We start from the raw sequence: 18,509 nt of genomic DNA on the forward strand, positions 1-18,509 counted from the left end.
ACATGGCATCTGTGTAGTCATTGATGTATCAACAGTGGTTATTTCAATACCATGGACGCAGCCATGGGAAATTATTCATGAAAAATCTTAGTGTTTTGGCTTTGAGAACAAAATGTATTACGACTATGAATGTTTTGGTTTGGACAGTCTGGCTCCAGATATGCAGAAAGAGGAATTATTTTAATACATGTAGTTTATCGTCAGTTGAAATCAAGCCCATATAGGAAAGATACGGGGCATAATTTCTAGTGGGTTAGAGCACAAGCAAACCAGATTTTTAACTACCCGATGGGTCAAACACTTTCTCGAGTACAGACGGGGTTCGAGCCAATGGGATTCAACTGAATATATATATTTTTTTTATTCACTCTTCCCTGTTACACAGGCCTACCCTACCCCCTGTCAAGGGGCAAGTAGTCACCAAGACCAGGACCTCAAAATACACATAAATGTATATATATGTATAAAACTGTGGGGGTTCTTAAGTATAATAATTTAACGTATTTCGATTACTAATAAATAATTTTTTAATTAATATTTGCCCTGCATGTTAAGATCAACAAAGGGGTTGAACTGATGGTTTCCTATTTTCATTAGATTAATGGTTAATGAACAGTTGTAAAAATAAATTGTGGCTAAAAAGTCTACAGTCGAAAAGTTTGCAGACAAATGTCCATCCATCATGGGTGGTGTGGTAATTAATTGATTAAATTATGACACACATTAACCAAATGTCAAATGTAAAGTAACATACTGACAATATGTCTAGCATGAACAAAAAACCTTTACATTCTGAAAAATGCTGATCATAAACGACACAGGTCAGAGGTTATTGTAATACACTGGCATAGGAAGCGGGTGTGTGTGTGTGTGTGTGTGTGTGTGTGTGTGTGTGTGTGTGTGTGTGTGTGTGTCTCCTCACTTTTTAGCAGCAGCAAAGTTTTTTATATATTTATACATGTATTTATATGTGTGTATGTGTGTGGGCGCGTGTGTGTGGCTGTGTGTGTCTGTGTGTGCATGTGTGCGTGTGTGTCTGTGTGTGTGTGTGCGTGCGTGTCTGTGTCTGTGTGTGTGTCCCCCCATACTTTTTGGCACATTCCTACGTCCGTATAATATGTTCTCAATAAATGATCTCATTTTGAAGGTTATGAAATGATAAAATCACTTAATAAATAATGCAACATATGCTGTTCAATGATGATAGAAAAATATTAATGGGGAAACCTAGGGTGATTTTCACTTACCAGTAGGTGCAGTTATTACTGTGCATCGAGAAACATGGGTCTCAAATGTATCATACAGTCAGGGCCTAGCTCTGGCAAATTTTATTTTGAGATGGCGAAATAATTTTACATTTTTATTATAAAATAACTGGTTTTCTGCCACTTTGAAGTTTAACAGATAATTTGGCGAAACTTTGTGTTCTCCCAGAGCTAGCCCTGTACAGTAGACTGTACAGAACAAAATAATTGGTAAAGATAAAACAAAAATTGACTTCTCTAAAGGAAGTATCCTTAATTTGTAGCTGGTAACATATTTTGGCCAATTCAGCCTTTTTAATGACTGAAATTACAATATATACTGATGGAAAAAAATAAGGGAATACATGGACTTGTAGACCATGAGTAAATCTCTACTAGCGTAGTAATGTCTATATTCCATACAAAGTTGTAATGTGAGACCGAATGTAAGTAGTTTTTAACTGACTGCCAGTAGCACGGATCACTGTCAAACTTCTAACACTATGTACTTGGGGGGGGGCGCAGGACGAAGCCCAGTGGTAAAGCGCTTTCTTTATAAGCAGTCATTTTTCTGTGGGCCCATTGGGATATTTTTCGTTCCAGCCAGTGCACCACAACTGATATATCAACGGCCATTGTGACGGAACATGCTCTTAATTTTGTTTTCACCTGTGGCGATATTAATTGTTTTAGAGGGCCGTGTGCAGTTCCAATATGCACTTAAGCCCAGGTGGGCACTTTGTTACGTAATACCTCTGCGCGACGGTGGTCGTGCTCTTTCCAATACACACCCAGACCAGTTGTGGAGGCCATGTGGCCAGTAGTTATGTAATACCTCCGCGAGTGCGGTTTTTATGACCGTGATTTTGGCGACTAGGCGTCAGCAAGTCTGGCCATCTAAGAAAAATATGCCGGCTTGGTCGCTGTGGAAATATCACTTGATAGGGGGAGGACCGCGTTGTACCCCCAGGCGATATTCGGATTTTTGTAATAAATAGCTAGGATTTAGATTTATCGGGGAGAAACATATTGGAAGGCTTCCAGGGAACGCGTCCGTTTGCACTTGGTAAATATTATTTCTGCTCTGTTGTATAACCTTGATGTGATTGATGTGACTTTAAATATTTTAATACTGTATTATACCAATATTATTTAGACGGTGCTGCCGGTAATCTGACGCAGTAAACTGTAGGCTCACTGTTCTAATATATATAAAGCTTAACCAGTCATCCTAGAGGACCTAGGTAAACTGTAGGTTATTGTCTTTATTGTGATAGGTACCAGTATTAATTCCGTATTACAAGGTTACTGAATGAGTAGTTAAGGGTTAATTAAAAATTAACCAATTAGGAATAGAGTTGTAATTCCTTTATTAATTAAGTTCCCCTGGAAGCGTTTCTCAATTATCACACGTGTGGGTGTTGTGTCACGGTGAAGTGATTAGAATATTGTGTAAACTAGACACCTAGAGATTAACTAATTAAGTGATCAGTTCTGGGTTGTTATTATTTGTTCTTGTTTATTAACTACTGCGGCAGTACATTGGTCAGCGTAGTATTAATACAGATTCCAAAGTGTATTGTGTTTTTGTTGTGTTTTCTAGTGAACTAAACGTGTTATATTACATATACTTTATATAAGATCTTATCTCTGATCATACCTAGACGAGCCACGCAGGTTTTGAACTGCCCGTTACAGAGAGATCTAATAGATATACAGTTAGGAGAGATATTTGGATAATCGTGTTTCATTCAGTTACGGGTATTATAGGATCCCCGTGACAGCCGTGTATGTGCTGTCCTGTCTATGGGATTGTGCATATAAAAGATCCCTTGCTGCTAATGGAACAATGTAGCGGGTTTCATCTCTAAAGACTATACGTCAAAATTACCAAATGTTTGACATCCAATAACCGATGATTAATAAACTAATGTGCTCTAGATGTGTCGTTAAACAAAACAAATATTAACTTTTAATTATATATTGAGGATTTAGGTTGCAGTTGATCATTATTTACCGTTATTATTTGTGTGATCCCTTATTTCTTTCCATCAGTATATTTACATCTGACATGAATGCATTGAATATACAGACATTTATATTCTAATATCTGTATATTCAATGCATTAATGGCCATCCTGGTGCAATATTGATTTTTGTATACAATAATTTGTATACAACTGACTAATATACCTTTACTAGATGTGACCCATACTACTGTATGCATGAGAAAGCTTAGGTTGGGTGTGGTGGCCTTACAAGGTCTTTCCCCCCAAAAAAATATGACCGACATGTAGATAGCCAGCCCTCATTAGCCAAGGCTGTATACACAGTTGCTGTGTATATAGCCACATCTGTGTTAAGTAACAAAGATGACAGCCTCTATTATGGTCGTATTTATGAAATTCATCTTCGTACACAATATTTAACAAGATGTATGTTCGGTTGTTGACTGGACCCGAGTGCAAAAAGATCTTTGCAAAGTTTTGCAGCATCAGGTAAATACAAAGAAGGCGGCTGGCAGTGCAAATTAAAAGAGGAGAAATGGTCAAAATAATCTGAAGCTTAAAACGGCCTTGCATATTATATTATAGATTTAGTGTACAGTTGTCACGTTGTGTACACAAAAGGTTGAAACCAGTAAGTGATATTTCATTTTCTTGCAGCTAGAATAAATATGAGAGACAATGCTTGGTTGATACATTACTTATATCAGTTGTGTTAGAAAACAAATAACATAATCGGCAATGGAAATTGATTTAGTACAAGAAAACCCGTATGTACATCCTACATATATACCATGTTGGATTCTGGACGATAAAAACTTGAACATACATAAATTTATGTATTACATTAATAATGTGAATGTATGTATATTAATAACTTACCCTATTCTGTAGTTCTTCACTAACAAAATACTCATGATCATCCCTATCAATGTCAAACACCTGAAAAATAATATTATTACATAAACTATATACATGCATTGACTACCAATGGAAAACACCTGAAATTTTTTATTATTACATAAACCTGTACATATACATGTATTGCCTATCAATGGAAAACACCTGAAAAATAATATTATTACATAAACCTGAACACATATATTGATCTTGAAGATATATAAATCAAACCATGCTTGATTTCTAAAACAAATTTATAGATAAACACCTGCGAAATGTTTTTGCTTTGGTTTGGTTTGTTTTCTGGCAATGCAGACACAATGTCCAAAAGTTTACTTTTTTCCCAGGAAAACATGTGGTTTTTTCACTGCTGAGTACCTTTGGCTTTCAACTTTCACAAGATAAAATGAACATTGGTTTGTTTGTCATTTGCCTATACTGGTGTATCATGTGTTATTGGGCCAGTATAACAGAAATGTTATTCATTGATAATAACATCACTACATAAAACCCTATGGAGTTCAGTTAGAAAAAAACATGTTTAAAAGACGGTCCATAAATAAAGAAAGAAAGAAAGAAATGTTTTATTTAACGACGCACTCAACACATTTTATTTACGGTTATATGACGTCAGACATATGGTTAAGGACCACACAGATTTTGAGAGGAAACCCGCTGTCGCCACTACATGGGCTACTCTTCCGATTAGCAGCAAGGGATCTTTTATTTGCGCTTCCCACAGGCAGGATAGCACAAACCATGGCCTTTGTTGAACCAGTTATGGATCACTGGTTGGTGCAAGTGGTTTACACCTACCCATTGAGCCTTGCGGAGCACTCACTCAGGGTTTGGAGTCGGTATCTGGATTAAAAATCCCATGCCTCGACTGGGATCCGAACCCAGTACCTACCAGCCTGTAGACCGATGGCCTGTCACGACGCCACCGAGGCCGGTCGGTCCATAAATATGAAGTTTGAACCGTCTTCCATTTTTACAACTCAATAAAACTAACCCATGATGACATACACACATAACTTTCAGGGGCCTAGCTTGGGTTTTTTAGGTGGTACACAGACTTTTTCGGCGATGGAATAAAACGCTATTGGCTGTGCCCACTCCACCCCCCAACATCATATATTTTAATGAAAAAATATATATTTGTAATCTCAGGTGGTAGGCCCTGACTTTGTTTCTAGTTCAATCAACTAGTACAAAGGTGCCAGAAAACCATGCTAGTTAGAAAAAATTGTCTAGCACACGTCCCTTAGACAGTAATGTGCCCTTTTCATTGGTTAATTGATTTTGTCGTGTAGGAGGTAAACGACCATTGCTACCTGTTCATTACGTCATTACATAATCAAAGGTAGTACGCTATGTCACATAATATATGTAACAGTGCATGCATTCCTTCTAGTGACATAATAAATATATGTAACAGTGCATGCATTCCTTCTAGTGACATAATAAATATCAGCTGAGAGCAGTGGCATGACCTCATGGTGCAAAAAGTAAATTCAGTGAATTTTATACTAATTATAGTAAAATTATAATAAATTAGTATCATTTAAATATTTCTGGTACTCATCTTTTTGTAGATTTTTTTTTGTGTGTTTTTTTACATTTGTCTCAAGAAAATCAATTAGCTAGAAACATATATAGTGGAATATAGAAAAATTTCCAATAATGAAACTTATGCTAATTATATTCAAACGTTAATACACCCCATATTTTAGAAATTTTAATTAAGTTATACAATCATATACAAGTGTAATTATTTGGAAAGAGTAAGCCCATATATTAAAGGTATTACATTATTTGTGGTATATTATAGTCGTGGTTAAGCTATCGCGCATAAGGCTGGTAGGTATATGGTTCACAGTCCGGTACCGGCTCCCACCCAGAGCGAGTTTTAACGATTCAATGGGTAGGTATAAGGCCACTATACCCTCTTACCTCTCACTAACCACTAACAATTAGCAACTAACCCACTGTCCTGGACAGACAGCCCAGATAGCTGAGGTGTGTTCCCAGGACAGTGTGCTTGAACCGTAACTGAATATAAGTTGAAATGAAATTATTGATAAAAAGAGACAGGAATATCCCAGTGGTAAAGCGCTCACTTGGTGCATGGACGGCCTTTATTACACCAGTTGTGGAGCACTGGCTGAGACGAGAAATAGTCCGCCACTGGTAATGAGTAAAACAGTGGTAAAAGCGTTCGTTCGATCGATCCCCGTCGGTGGGTTCATTGGGCTATTTCTCGTTCCAGCCAGAGGACTTCAACTGGCATATATATATCAAAGGTTGTGGTGTGTACTACCCTGTCTGTGGGATGGTACATATAAAAGATCCATAGCTGCTAATCGAAAAGAGTAGCCCATGAAGTGGCGACAGCAGGTTTCCTCTCTCAATCTGTGTGGTCCTTAAATTAACCATATGTCTGATGCCATATAACCGTACATAAAATGTGCTGAGTGCGTCGTTAAATAAAACATGTCCTTTCTTCCACATGTGTAATAGGCTCGTAGGAACTGGTGTGTGAGTTGGGGGGAGGGAGGGTCCTGTGCCCCCACTTCAAGAAATTATTTTTAAAAACAAATATGTCCTACACTACATAAATAAAGATAAAAATCTGGTTTGTGCTCCCCACTTCAGATCTTGTTTCTACGGGCCTGTAATTACATACATTTACAAAGAAAGAAAGAAATGTTTTATTTAACGACACACTCAACACATTTTATTTACAGTTATATGGTGTCAGACATATGGTTAAGGACCACAGAGATATGGAGATAGGAAACCTGCTGTCGCCACTTCATGGGTTACTCTTTTCAATTAGCAGCAATGAATCTTTTATATGCACCATCCCACAGACAGGATAGTACATACCACGGCCTTTGTTTCACCAGTTGTGGAGCGCTGGCTGGAACGAGAAATAGCCCAATGGGTCCACCGATGGGGATCAATCCTGGACTGACTGCCCATCAAACGAACACTTTACCACTGTACATACATTTACGATACTGAAACACTTGTGTTTAAGAGAAACAGGCTTCATAAATTCAGCCCAGTAAGTCCACAATCAATTAGTATTGAGGGACAGTCAAGTAGACATTCCTTTTCTTTCCTTCTGGAAGGTTATTAGTTACGGTACTGACCTCTCTGACATGATTGATGAGGTCGGCAGGCCGCAGTCCGATCTCCACACTGGGGTGACCCAGAGGATAAAGCAAACCCCGGAGAAGACCCCTGTACAGGGACTCATTCTGAAAAACATCAATATTAAATAACAGTTAAAACTCTTACAAATAATTATAATAATCATAATAATAAAAAAAAACCCACAGAGAACAATTGTAAAGCACTTTACATCTAGTGATGCAAATGTAACTGTTTAAACAAAAATATGAAAGCGGGTCAAAATATGAAAGCGGAGCGGCAAAACGCAACAGTGGGGCGGCCCGCCCCTCTTAATTAAATGGAGCAGGTGGAAGACTGCTGTTAGTGTAGTTTAGAGATGCAACCATCACAGGTGCAATTATTCCTTACCCTCCATCCTGTCCCTCCATTTTTTTTTTTAATTTATAAATAAAAGAAAAAATTAAAATTTACTTTGAAACTCCTCTAAACCGGACACCCTAGGGACCAAGTAAAATGTCCAGTTTTAAGAGGTATTCAGTTTAGAGAGGTTCTCTTCTGCACAGATATTTAAAAAGGGACCATAAAAAACGTACGGTTTTCAAACGAATTCCGTTTACAGAGGGTCCAGTTTTGAGAGGTTTTACTGTATTTTCTACCTGCAGACCTGTAGAATCGGTATGTAAAATGACTGTTGGGGCACATACTAGAGCACTTTTTGGGGGTTATAAATGTCATAAAACGAAAAAGATAAATATTCTGGGCCTAAAGTGGGGGAATTGGCCCTCACCCTACTCCACCCTCAGTTCTTATGGATCTGGCCTAAGAAAACCACGACATCCCTACATTTTTTTAATAAGAAAACAAAGAAAGAAATGTTAAAAAACCAGAAAATTTAGTCTTGCTTTATTTTTCAAAACTCTGCTAAGCCTTTTTAATTACCCCAGTTGTCAACAAGACATAAACATCATTGTTTTGGATTTCTAGGTGTGTTGATATTTCTTATAATATTAGTACAACTATTTACATGTATACAAAATATATTAAATTTGATGAACAAAATATATTCTGAAGAAGGTACAGACAATATGTATAATTTTCTTACTTTGCATTTTAGAACGTAGTCTTTTCTCAGCTGGTATGGGGACGTCAACACCTTTGAAAACATTTTTGCTAAACTGATACATACAATAACCACACATACAATTTGTAGTCTTTTAACAGGCAGTTCTGGTGAGTGAACGTGCGTTAGTAAGTGTGAAGTACGAAATAAAACTACGTCAGTTAAATTTATTGAGGCAATAGGTAGTTGTCATGGTGATAAAGACCAACCTCAGTAATTCTCTAGATCTATAATATTATATATAAAAACATAAAAGCAACAATATTTTTATTTTTTGTTTCATTTGTATATGTAAATAATAATTGCACATTTTATTCTTTATTATTTATTCTGGTAGCAATTTTATTAATATTATGCTATATACATTCAAAATAATTTAATTAACTGTAAAAAAAATAATTCAATTTAAATGATGTGTAAAAGATTTTAATTTTAAAGCTATGTTCTTGAACTATCCGGATTATTCTCCAGTCTAGTGGGGGTTACTTATCTATTGTTTGTTGTTGTTGTTTTGGGATTTTGTTTGTTTTTGTTTAGGGTGGAAGGGAAGCTGGGAGGTAAAAAGTGTAATTTTATAATGTATATTTGTCATTGTGGATTATCAACTCACAGTCAGTTGTAATACCTTTAATAAAACATTCATCAAGTTTGGATTCATGAGAATGTGGGGATACACACACTCTGTGACCACCCCATTTTGTTTACATAGCTTACTTTTACACTATCATACTCAAAAATGCAATATTTCAAAAAAGTAATTAAAAACAACACACACACCCCATACACACACATACACCAACATTCCTTGCACATCTCTCCTTGATCATATCCTAGAACTGCACCTATTCGAATATTTGCTGATTCTAAAAGTTAAAATTTGTTTTGTTTAAAAACACCACTGGAGCTCACTGTTTTATTAATCGTTGGCTACTGGATGTAAATATTTGATTATTGTGACACTGAGAAAACCCCTGCTACAGGGAACAGGCAACTCATTTAATGTGCCCATATCCAAAACGTTCAGGCACGTCCATCCCAGATTTGTGCTCTGACTTGCCGGTGACCAACTCCAAGACAGGAGGGAAAAAAACAAACCACCACATGTTTCCACTACCAGTAGGGGATCTTTTACCTGTACTTTCCCAGACAAGACAGTACATACCACAACTGTTACTATACTACTTTTACTGAAGAGCAAAATGTGGATTTGTACTTAAATGTAAACATAGAATATTCTCAGGGCACATGCTAGAGCACTTTTTTGTTTTGTTTATGTCATGAAACAAACAAAGATAAATGTTCTTGGGTCTTAAGTGGAGTAATTGGTATTTATCATGTATTATTCTCTATTTATATTAGTACAACTATTTACATGCATACAAAATATATTAAATTTTATGTACAAATACATTCTGAAAAAAATTCAAACAATATGCATAATATTCTTAATTTGTACTTGTTTTTTGGAACATATTCTTTTCTGAGCCGGTTAGGGGTCGTCAACACTTTTGAAAACATTTGTGCTAAATTATTGTTTGAAGTTTACTTCAAATTAGGTTTATAATACACAGGATAATGCCTGCCGCCACTTAAAAACGATTCTCTAGGAGAGGTAACATACAGATATAAATATAAGTGTCTACATGGTTGTTTACAATCTTGACCAGTCAGGAGCAAGAATTCCATGCCCATATCGGGAGTACTTCCCAGAAGGCAAGTTGTCTTTGAATTCTGTGCTGTGAAGGTCATCTATTTTACAGGAGTATTTCCAAGTTTTTGACCACCACCATCCCCCCACATCTACCATGATAAATAACACTGTAAAAGAGCTTTCACTTGCTCCCAGAATATCTTCCATCTTATATATGTGGTACAGATACATTTTAGTGGTAGTTTATGTTGTGGTCTTATATATACATGTATATATACATGTATGTGTGTGTTGTTTGTTAGGTTTAGGTTGCCAAAGCAACTTCTCTTGCAGTTCATTAATACAGTGGGCTAGGCCACTTCTGGGACCGATCTTACAGTTAACAAAACACACTGTCCGCTGACGTCACTCTTGACTGATCTTGCAATTCAGCAAGTACACTTTCGGCTGAGGTCATTCCTCACTGATCTTACAGTTCGTTATAAATACACAGTTGGAAAGAAAAAAATGTTTTATTTAACGACACACTCAACACATTTTATTTATGGTTATATGGAAGGAAGGAAGGAAATGTTTTATTTAATGATGCACTCAACACATTTTATTTACGGTTATATGGCGTCGGACATATGATTAAGGACCACACAGATATTGAGGGAGGAAACCCGCTGTCACCACTTCATGGGCTACTCTTTTCGATTAGCAGCAAGGGATCTTTTATATGCACCATCCCACAGACAGGGTAGTACATACCATGGCCTTTGATATACCAGTCGTGGTGCACTGGCTGAAACGAGAAATAGCCCAATGGGCCCACTGACGGGGATCAATCCCACACCGACCACGCATCGAGTGAGCACTGTGCCACATCCCGCCCCCAAATACATGGTTAGCCGAGGTCATTCCTGACCAATCTTACAGTTCATTAAATACACTAGTGTTTTCCTTAGCTTGTTTTAACATGGTGCAGAACCATGCCTCAATAGCCTAGCACCATCTTGCCTCAATCAGCTCCATCTGCCCTGAGATTAAACAAGCCTTTTTCAGTAATTAATTCTAAAATTGCCTTTATAAAACATCCAAAAAGGTATTATTAATTAATAAAATATGCCTTTTATATCTTTTGCCATTCATTTATTAAAGCAAGCACATAAATTACATTAATGTTTATTTTAATTTTAAAAAATTGTATTTTTAATGAAAAACAAGTGCCTCGAAAATGGTGAAAATGTCCCAAAAGTGTTTGGTCTACTATGCCTTGCCTAATTTCTAGGGAAATCACTATACACTGTTGACTGAGGTCACTCCTGGCTGATTTTACAGTTCATTAAATACACTGTCGGCTGAGGTCACTCACGTGACTGATCTTGCAGTTCAACAATAACTATAGTTAATTATCATGTCTATAATTCTCCTATTTACACTTACATGTATATTCAAGCATTGGGTGCAGTTGTATGACTTGTACATGTATCCCTGTGTAACACTCTTACATCAGCTACAACTGTACCCCTGTTTATGCCAAAGATTAAATGTATGAAAGGTACACTGTTGTTGTTCTTGTGTGATTTACTGGCCTCGGTAGCGTCGTGGTAAGCCATCGGTCTACAGGCTGGTAGGTACTGGGTTGAAGTCCAAGTCGAGGCATGGGATTTTTAATCCAGATACCGACTCCAAACCCCGAGTGAGTGCTCCGCAAGGGTCAATGGGTAGGTGTAAACCACTTGCACCGACCAATGATCCATAACTGGTTCAACAAAGGCCATGGTTTGTGCTATCCTGCCTGTGGGAAGCGCAAATAAAAGATCCCTTGCTGCTAATCGGAAGAGTAGCCCATGTAGTGGCGACAGCGGGTTTCCTCTCAAAATTTGTGTGGTCCTTAACCATATGTCTGACGCCATATAACCGTAAATAAAATGTGTTGAGTGCGTCGTTAAATAAAACATTTCTTTCTTTCTTTTTCTTGTGTGATTATAAACTGATGCATACTGTAACCACACAGACCTGCCTTCCCCACCCCACCCCACCCCCCACCCCCCAGTATTTGTGGATTTAAAAGCTTGTTCAATTTGACACTGATTTTCAGGTGTTTGCCCTTTGGCAATGGGTTATTTCAGAAGTTACGGGGGGGGGGGGGGGGGGGGACGGACGACAAATGGCTTAAAGCATTGTGATACTTAACAGTCTGGCAGACTATGACAGAACCTGGAAAGTTTGTATTTAGTTTTTTTATTGTCTTGTATAGGAACAGATGTCCCTTTTTGGAATGTGCCTGATAAACCAAAGTCATCTTCCTGTATTTTAATCAATTCAATATGGCGTCCAAGATGGCCACCATTTCATGTTATTGGCTATAAAATGCCTTCATATTAAACCTAGAATGATAAATTTGATGTCTTGTCATAGGTTTTGGGGGGTCAAATAACCTATTTAAACCATTTTCTAGACTGGCTAGGGATTACATCATAGGAAATTCAAGATGGCCACCACTACAGCTGTCAATTTGTTTTGGATACAACTTGGTTTACATTAAACCTGTGTCACCTGCTAATTTTGGTGTGTATGGCCATAGTCACAGATTTCAGGGGTCAATGAATTCATTTAAAACATTTACAAGGTTGGTTAGGGATTATATCATAGGAAATCCAAGATGACCACCAATATGGCTGACAATTTATGTTTTAGATATAACGTGCTTCACATTAAATTCAAGGTGACTAGTCATGGGTTTTGGAGGCCAAGGTATTCATATATCCATTTAGAAGGTTGGAATGCTTTACGTAATCTGAAATTCAAGATCCAGCTCTAGTTTCAAGATAAATGTTTATTACATATTTACATAAAAACGGTTTTACTTCTTGATGCGATCATGACAACATACTTTTAAATCTCAAAGCTAATGCCATCACAGCCATCCACATGCACAGCATCGACTACACTGGTAAGTTCAATGGGATGTTCCTCAAGCTATTCGTCCTCATGACCACATTTACACAATATATCAACCAGTTCTGTGGGAAGAATATTTCCCTGTGTCCATTCTATTTCCAGTCCTGACTGAGCTGCTTTGCACCCTTTTTCAACAGGACTTGGTAAGTCTGGTTTTGCAATATTTGCTGTTTTCCAGACTAGTGTGTGATATTTGGCACATTCTATGTGCAGTCTCAGGGAAGATCTGCACATTGGGAGAAGGCTCAAGTCTGTCCCATCAGAAGCTGAGAGAGGTTGTTCATGTGCTGCATGAACTTTTTACAGCATATATCCTGGCAAAGCTTCTCCACATCTTTATACTTTGGCCACCCGTACAAACAGCAGACAAAGTATTTCAGTTTGGTGTGTGTCCTTTCTTCCAACTCCAGCATCAATGGGCCTTTCACCAAGAATGTTTCTGATGATCCCCTTTGAGCTCATTCAGATGCTTTGATGGCACCTTTGAGGTAGGTATTAGTGACAAAATCCACCCTTGCTGATTTCAGTAATAGAGAGGGAACTGTCTGTGCTAGGTCACCGAAAGTCCCAGGAACTAGAAACTGGAGGTGTGCCAAGTGCCCATGGAACTGGGCGCATAGGATATGTCAATACTTTTTCAAGACTGATGTTAGAGAAGCACAGCAGCTGACCAAAGATATTTCTCTGTGCTGTGATTTGCACTGTCTTATTTGCAGATGAATGCACCTTTGTGTGCTTTTGAAGGGGAAAGAATGTCTTCAGTGACATTTTGTTTTCATTGGAGCATAAAAGCTTGATGATTTGTGGCAAGAACAAGATCAGTTAATGGATAACTGTTTAAGGATGGATGCATCCTTATTGGCTGGAATATCTAAAATGGAAATATCTGCTACAGGGAAGACAACAGCAACAGGTGGGGGGGGGGGGGGGGGGAGGAATCCAGTCAGAAGATAGGTCCACGATCCTATGACTAAAGAACCTCAGGCAATTACTATTCCAACTGAGCTAGATCCCACCTTTCCCAAGCAACATACATGTACAATACTTGGTCAGATTTTTCAGATATACACGTAGGCCCATAAAAATTCACGCAGCATCGATCAGTCGCACCCAACCATTTAGTTTGCATATTATCCGCCAATGCTAGATCCAGCAAATATGTTATACAGGGTATATACAGGGTTTCATGAAGTGTCAAAATTAACAGGATTATCGTTTAATTTTGACATCATTGTGTCTTTTAATTTCCATTCATTTGAAAAGAAAAGAGAGAACATCCTCCCCACTCCATCTATTTTAAACAGTCCTGACATCGAACTATAATTAGATAAACAAATAACATTACAAATCTGAACAAGACAAATACATTTTGTACAGGATGTCACGTGTGTTACCAATTAAGTCACGGGTGTTACCTTGGTTTGTGGGAAAGGTTTATAATTTTTAATTCATCTCTTGTGCAAGAAGCCTTCACCAGATGCCAACAGAGAATCCAGCTTGGCACCAAATTTTCTCTCCGCTTTGTGCACGAACAAAAGCTTTTTGTACTGTAACAGTAACACAAGTGACATTTGTACCACCACCCCTGAAAAAGGCACAGTATAGGGCATCCATGAGTCCAAAATATTGGACTCGAGTACTCGATGGTCAAACTCAACCCAAACCAGAGTATCTGATACTTAAACTAGATGACGATGAGACTAAGGAATAAAGTAAAATGGCATTATGCATCTTAATTCCAGTGCTGAACATGGATGCCAAATCATGCCATTGTATTGCGTTTCACACATTCTCATAGCACTATAATGTAACCGGCTGCAAGTATAGGGCAAAATTACGTTAAAAATATAAATTTTAAATAAAAGTGCTCTTCCTTGCACAGGTACTAGAGTCCTGTGAACGGAATCGAGTCTTGCTAGACTCAGCCCATGCCCGAGTACTTGAGTACTCATAGAGACCCTAGCACAGTATGACTCAATCTAATTAAAATTAGCTCCACTGGTTAATTAATATTACCTGTGGATCTAACAGCACCCCATTGGAGCTCATGTCTAGTTGACCTTTCATTCGACCAATCAAATCCTTACTTGCAAAATCATGCCAGTGATTTGAAAAGAATTTTAAAACATTCGGGATTATGCTGAGGGTATACGAAATGATTCGGGTGAATTACAAAGTATGCCGGAAACTAATTTCAATATAAAATTGTATATAAAATTTGTTTCAAGACAAAAAAAAAAAGAAGCCGTGATGGCATAGCCAGAAAATCTGTTTATAGTAGTATACAATCCAGAGTTTATTACTGCACTTTTCCCCTGTTTTTTAATGTTGAAATAGACCAACAAGTTCGCCTATTGCATAAATAGTCCCAGCCCGATATTTTTAGAATTTGTATGCTCCCGAATAACGTTATAGAAGGTGAAGTGTAATTGGTTGATATTTAAATTCTTATTTATAGATTAAATGTCACCTGGACATGGGAGTACACGCAATGTTGTTAGATCTACTGGTAGACCAGTAGAGCTAATTTTAATCAGATTGAGTATGACTAACTATGAAACTATAATGAAAAGCTGTGTATACAGTTTTGGAGACTGATATTTAGTCCCTTGTTAACACCACTAATTTGGTTTAATTACTGATAGGTTGTTTTTTTAATGTACGTTGATACAGCTACAGTTTTTGCAATGTAGCATTTTTTCCCAGCCACTCAGATCTGTGTAGTAGCTGAAACAATGAATAACACTTTACATATATGAATTATGCAGTACGTTCTAGTTATTTGCGGTCTTTGGCCTTGATAAATAACAATAAACCACAATAAGAAAGTATGTTTTGTATTTTCACCCTGAGGTTAATGTTTTCGTGGAATTGCCCATAATTTCACACCTATATTGGTGGTCATCTTGGATTTCTTATTATGTAATTCCTAACCAACTTTGCTAAAAGTTTAAACAAATTCACCGACCCCACAGAACTATGACTACACCAAAATGAACAGTTGTCATAGAATTGATGTGAAGGAAGTTATATCCAAAACATAAATAAACAGTCATATTGGTGGCCATCTTGGATTTCCTAACACATAAACCATAACCAACCTTGTACATGGTTTAAATGGATTATTTGATCCCCAAAACCTATGGCTAGACACAAAACATATCATCCTAGGTTTAATATAGAAGCAGTTATAGCCAATAACATGCAATGGTGGCCATCTTGAATTTTATAATACCCTCACTCACCGTACCATTTTGAAAATGACTGTTTGGTATAGAAAAGTTATTTATTATTAAAAAAAAGACCAAATCAGACAGGTTTGGCTATTTTTTTGGGGTTATTTGACATTAATTAATCATATCCCCAAACTCAAAATATAAGGCTCAAAGAAGGAAAAATGGCTTTTATTTCGACCCCTTGTTGCCAAAATAACCCATTTACAGAAGGCAAACACATGCATTTCATCTTGCTATGTCATTAGGTGTGAAGTGTGAAATAAAACTATGTCAGTAGGCAACAGGTTACTTTAGTTGTCCAACCTCATTATTTCTCTAGATCTACAATATTATATATAAAAGCAAAAATATGTTTAATTTTTAGTTCAGTTGGCAGATATGAAACATTACGTAAATCATATAAATGGCATTAATAATTGCACATTTTATTCTTTATTAGTACATACTGGTAGCAAGTTTATTAATATTATGCTTAATATACATTCAAAATAATTTAATTTACTGTAAAAAGATTCATTCAATTTAAATGATATAAAAACTTTTTAATTTAAAAGCTATATGTTCTTGACCTATCTGGATTTTGCTCCAGTCTAGTGGGGGTTATTTATCTATTGTTTGTTGTTGTTTTGAGATTTTGTTTTTGTTTTGCTCTTTTGTTGGGTTTTTTCTTTGCTTGTTTTTGTTTTTGTTTTTTTGTGTTTTTATTTGTTTATTTGTTTTTGTTTAGGGTGGAGGGGAAGCTGGTAGGTAAAAAAGTTTAATTTTATAATGTATATTTGTCATTGTGGATAATCAACTCACTGGCTGTTGTAATACCTTTAATAAAGCATTCACCAAGCTTGGATTCATGAGAATATGGGGATGCACACACTCTGCGACCACCCCATTTTGTTTACATAACTTAATTTTACACTATCATACTCAAAAATGCAATATTTCAACAAAAGTAATTAAAAACAACACCAAAAAACCCACACACACACCAAATTTCCTTAATTGCACATCTCTCCTTGAATATATCCTAGAACTGCTCCTATTCGAATATTTGCTGATTCTAAAAGTTAAAATTTGTTTTGTTTAAAAACACCACTGGATCTCATCTATTTAATAATTATAATCACTGGCTACTACATTCCTACTTTTTGAAAAGAAAACAAAGAATCATATTTTTTTTTTAATATGTCAATTAGTCTTGCTTTGTTTTTCAAAGCTCTGCTTAGCCTTTTTAATTACCCCAGTTGTAAACAGACATAAACATAATTGTTTGGATTTCTAAGTGTGTTAATACTTCTTATACACAACCATTGGTGAGAACACTGTGTGTTATTTTTGATAACATATGGTTGTTTACACACGTATGTGTTAACAATTTCAAGACATAAGACTAAATGTAGCTGCTCCTAGGTGACGACCAGGTCACCACTGTCATATATCCATGAAAACTATACAATGGAAATCGATTACATTGTGACATAGATAACTACTTTATCGTACTCATATACCACTAGGGTTTCGAACACACCCATCCAGAGTCCGACCTCCAATAAGATCGCTGGCCTGACTCGGGATGGGGGGAGTGGGAAGGTAGAATTTTGAAAACAGCAATTAGTAAAAAAAAGTTAATAGAATTAAAAAAAAAAGAGAAAAATAAAGTTACAAGCCAAAAATAAAAAGAATTGACTGCTTGGCCGAATATTTATATAATTTGGAGCATTTTAGAAGGACAGTCCGAAAATAAATAAGAGAAAGAAGAGAGATTGGACTATTTAATAATATTAAAAAAAGAAAGTAATTTCGACATCAAATTTTGAACGCAGATCTAAAAGTTTAAAATCCGATCTATATGTCCATGTGAATGGCCTCAATCGTTACGGCCGTTTGGGTGCACAGCTTAAAGGGACGAGATGGGTTGCATCCCGTCAAGAATACCCCTAGATTGACAGTCATCAGACGTTGAAGGTGTAGTGCTGTGCTGAAATACAGCCCTTGAGAAGCCGGATCCGTCTAGAGAGTATCAGACTAGGGTATAGTCCAGTCATCATGGGTTGGTATAGTGGTGCGGACAGGCCCGATTCCAGAGGATATGAGATGGTATCACTATAAAGCAAAGTAAAGTCTAGACAAGAGTAGTAGGGGCCGACCCCGCTTCCTATTTCTTCTTAGAGTAGGACAGGCTCGAACATGTAGAGACTAAACGCGAACAACCGTGGCGTTCTGCAGAATGGCCTTCATACGAGTCACAAAAAAACAAGTCGACATAGA

General features: G+C 36.9%; 1 protein-coding gene across 1 annotated transcript in view; it reads right to left on the reverse strand.

The window, feature by feature from the left end:
- LOC121368816 (protein unc-13 homolog D-like) overlaps positions 1-18,509 on the reverse strand; it is a 58,584-nt gene that overhangs the window by 39,842 nt on the left and 233 nt on the right. The window contains exons 2-3 of the mRNA XM_041493562.1: positions 7,309-7,416; positions 4,133-4,192 (exon numbers count right to left, since the gene is read on the reverse strand). Coding sequence (XP_041349496.1) covers positions 4,133-4,192; positions 7,309-7,416 — 168 coding nt within the window. The remainder of the gene's footprint in view (positions 1-4,132; positions 4,193-7,308; positions 7,417-18,509) is intronic.

This window comes from Gigantopelta aegis, chromosome 3 (genome assembly GCF_016097555.1).
Source record: "Gigantopelta aegis isolate Gae_Host chromosome 3, Gae_host_genome, whole genome shotgun sequence".
Lineage (NCBI taxonomy): Eukaryota > Metazoa > Mollusca > Gastropoda > Neomphalida > Peltospiridae > Gigantopelta > Gigantopelta aegis.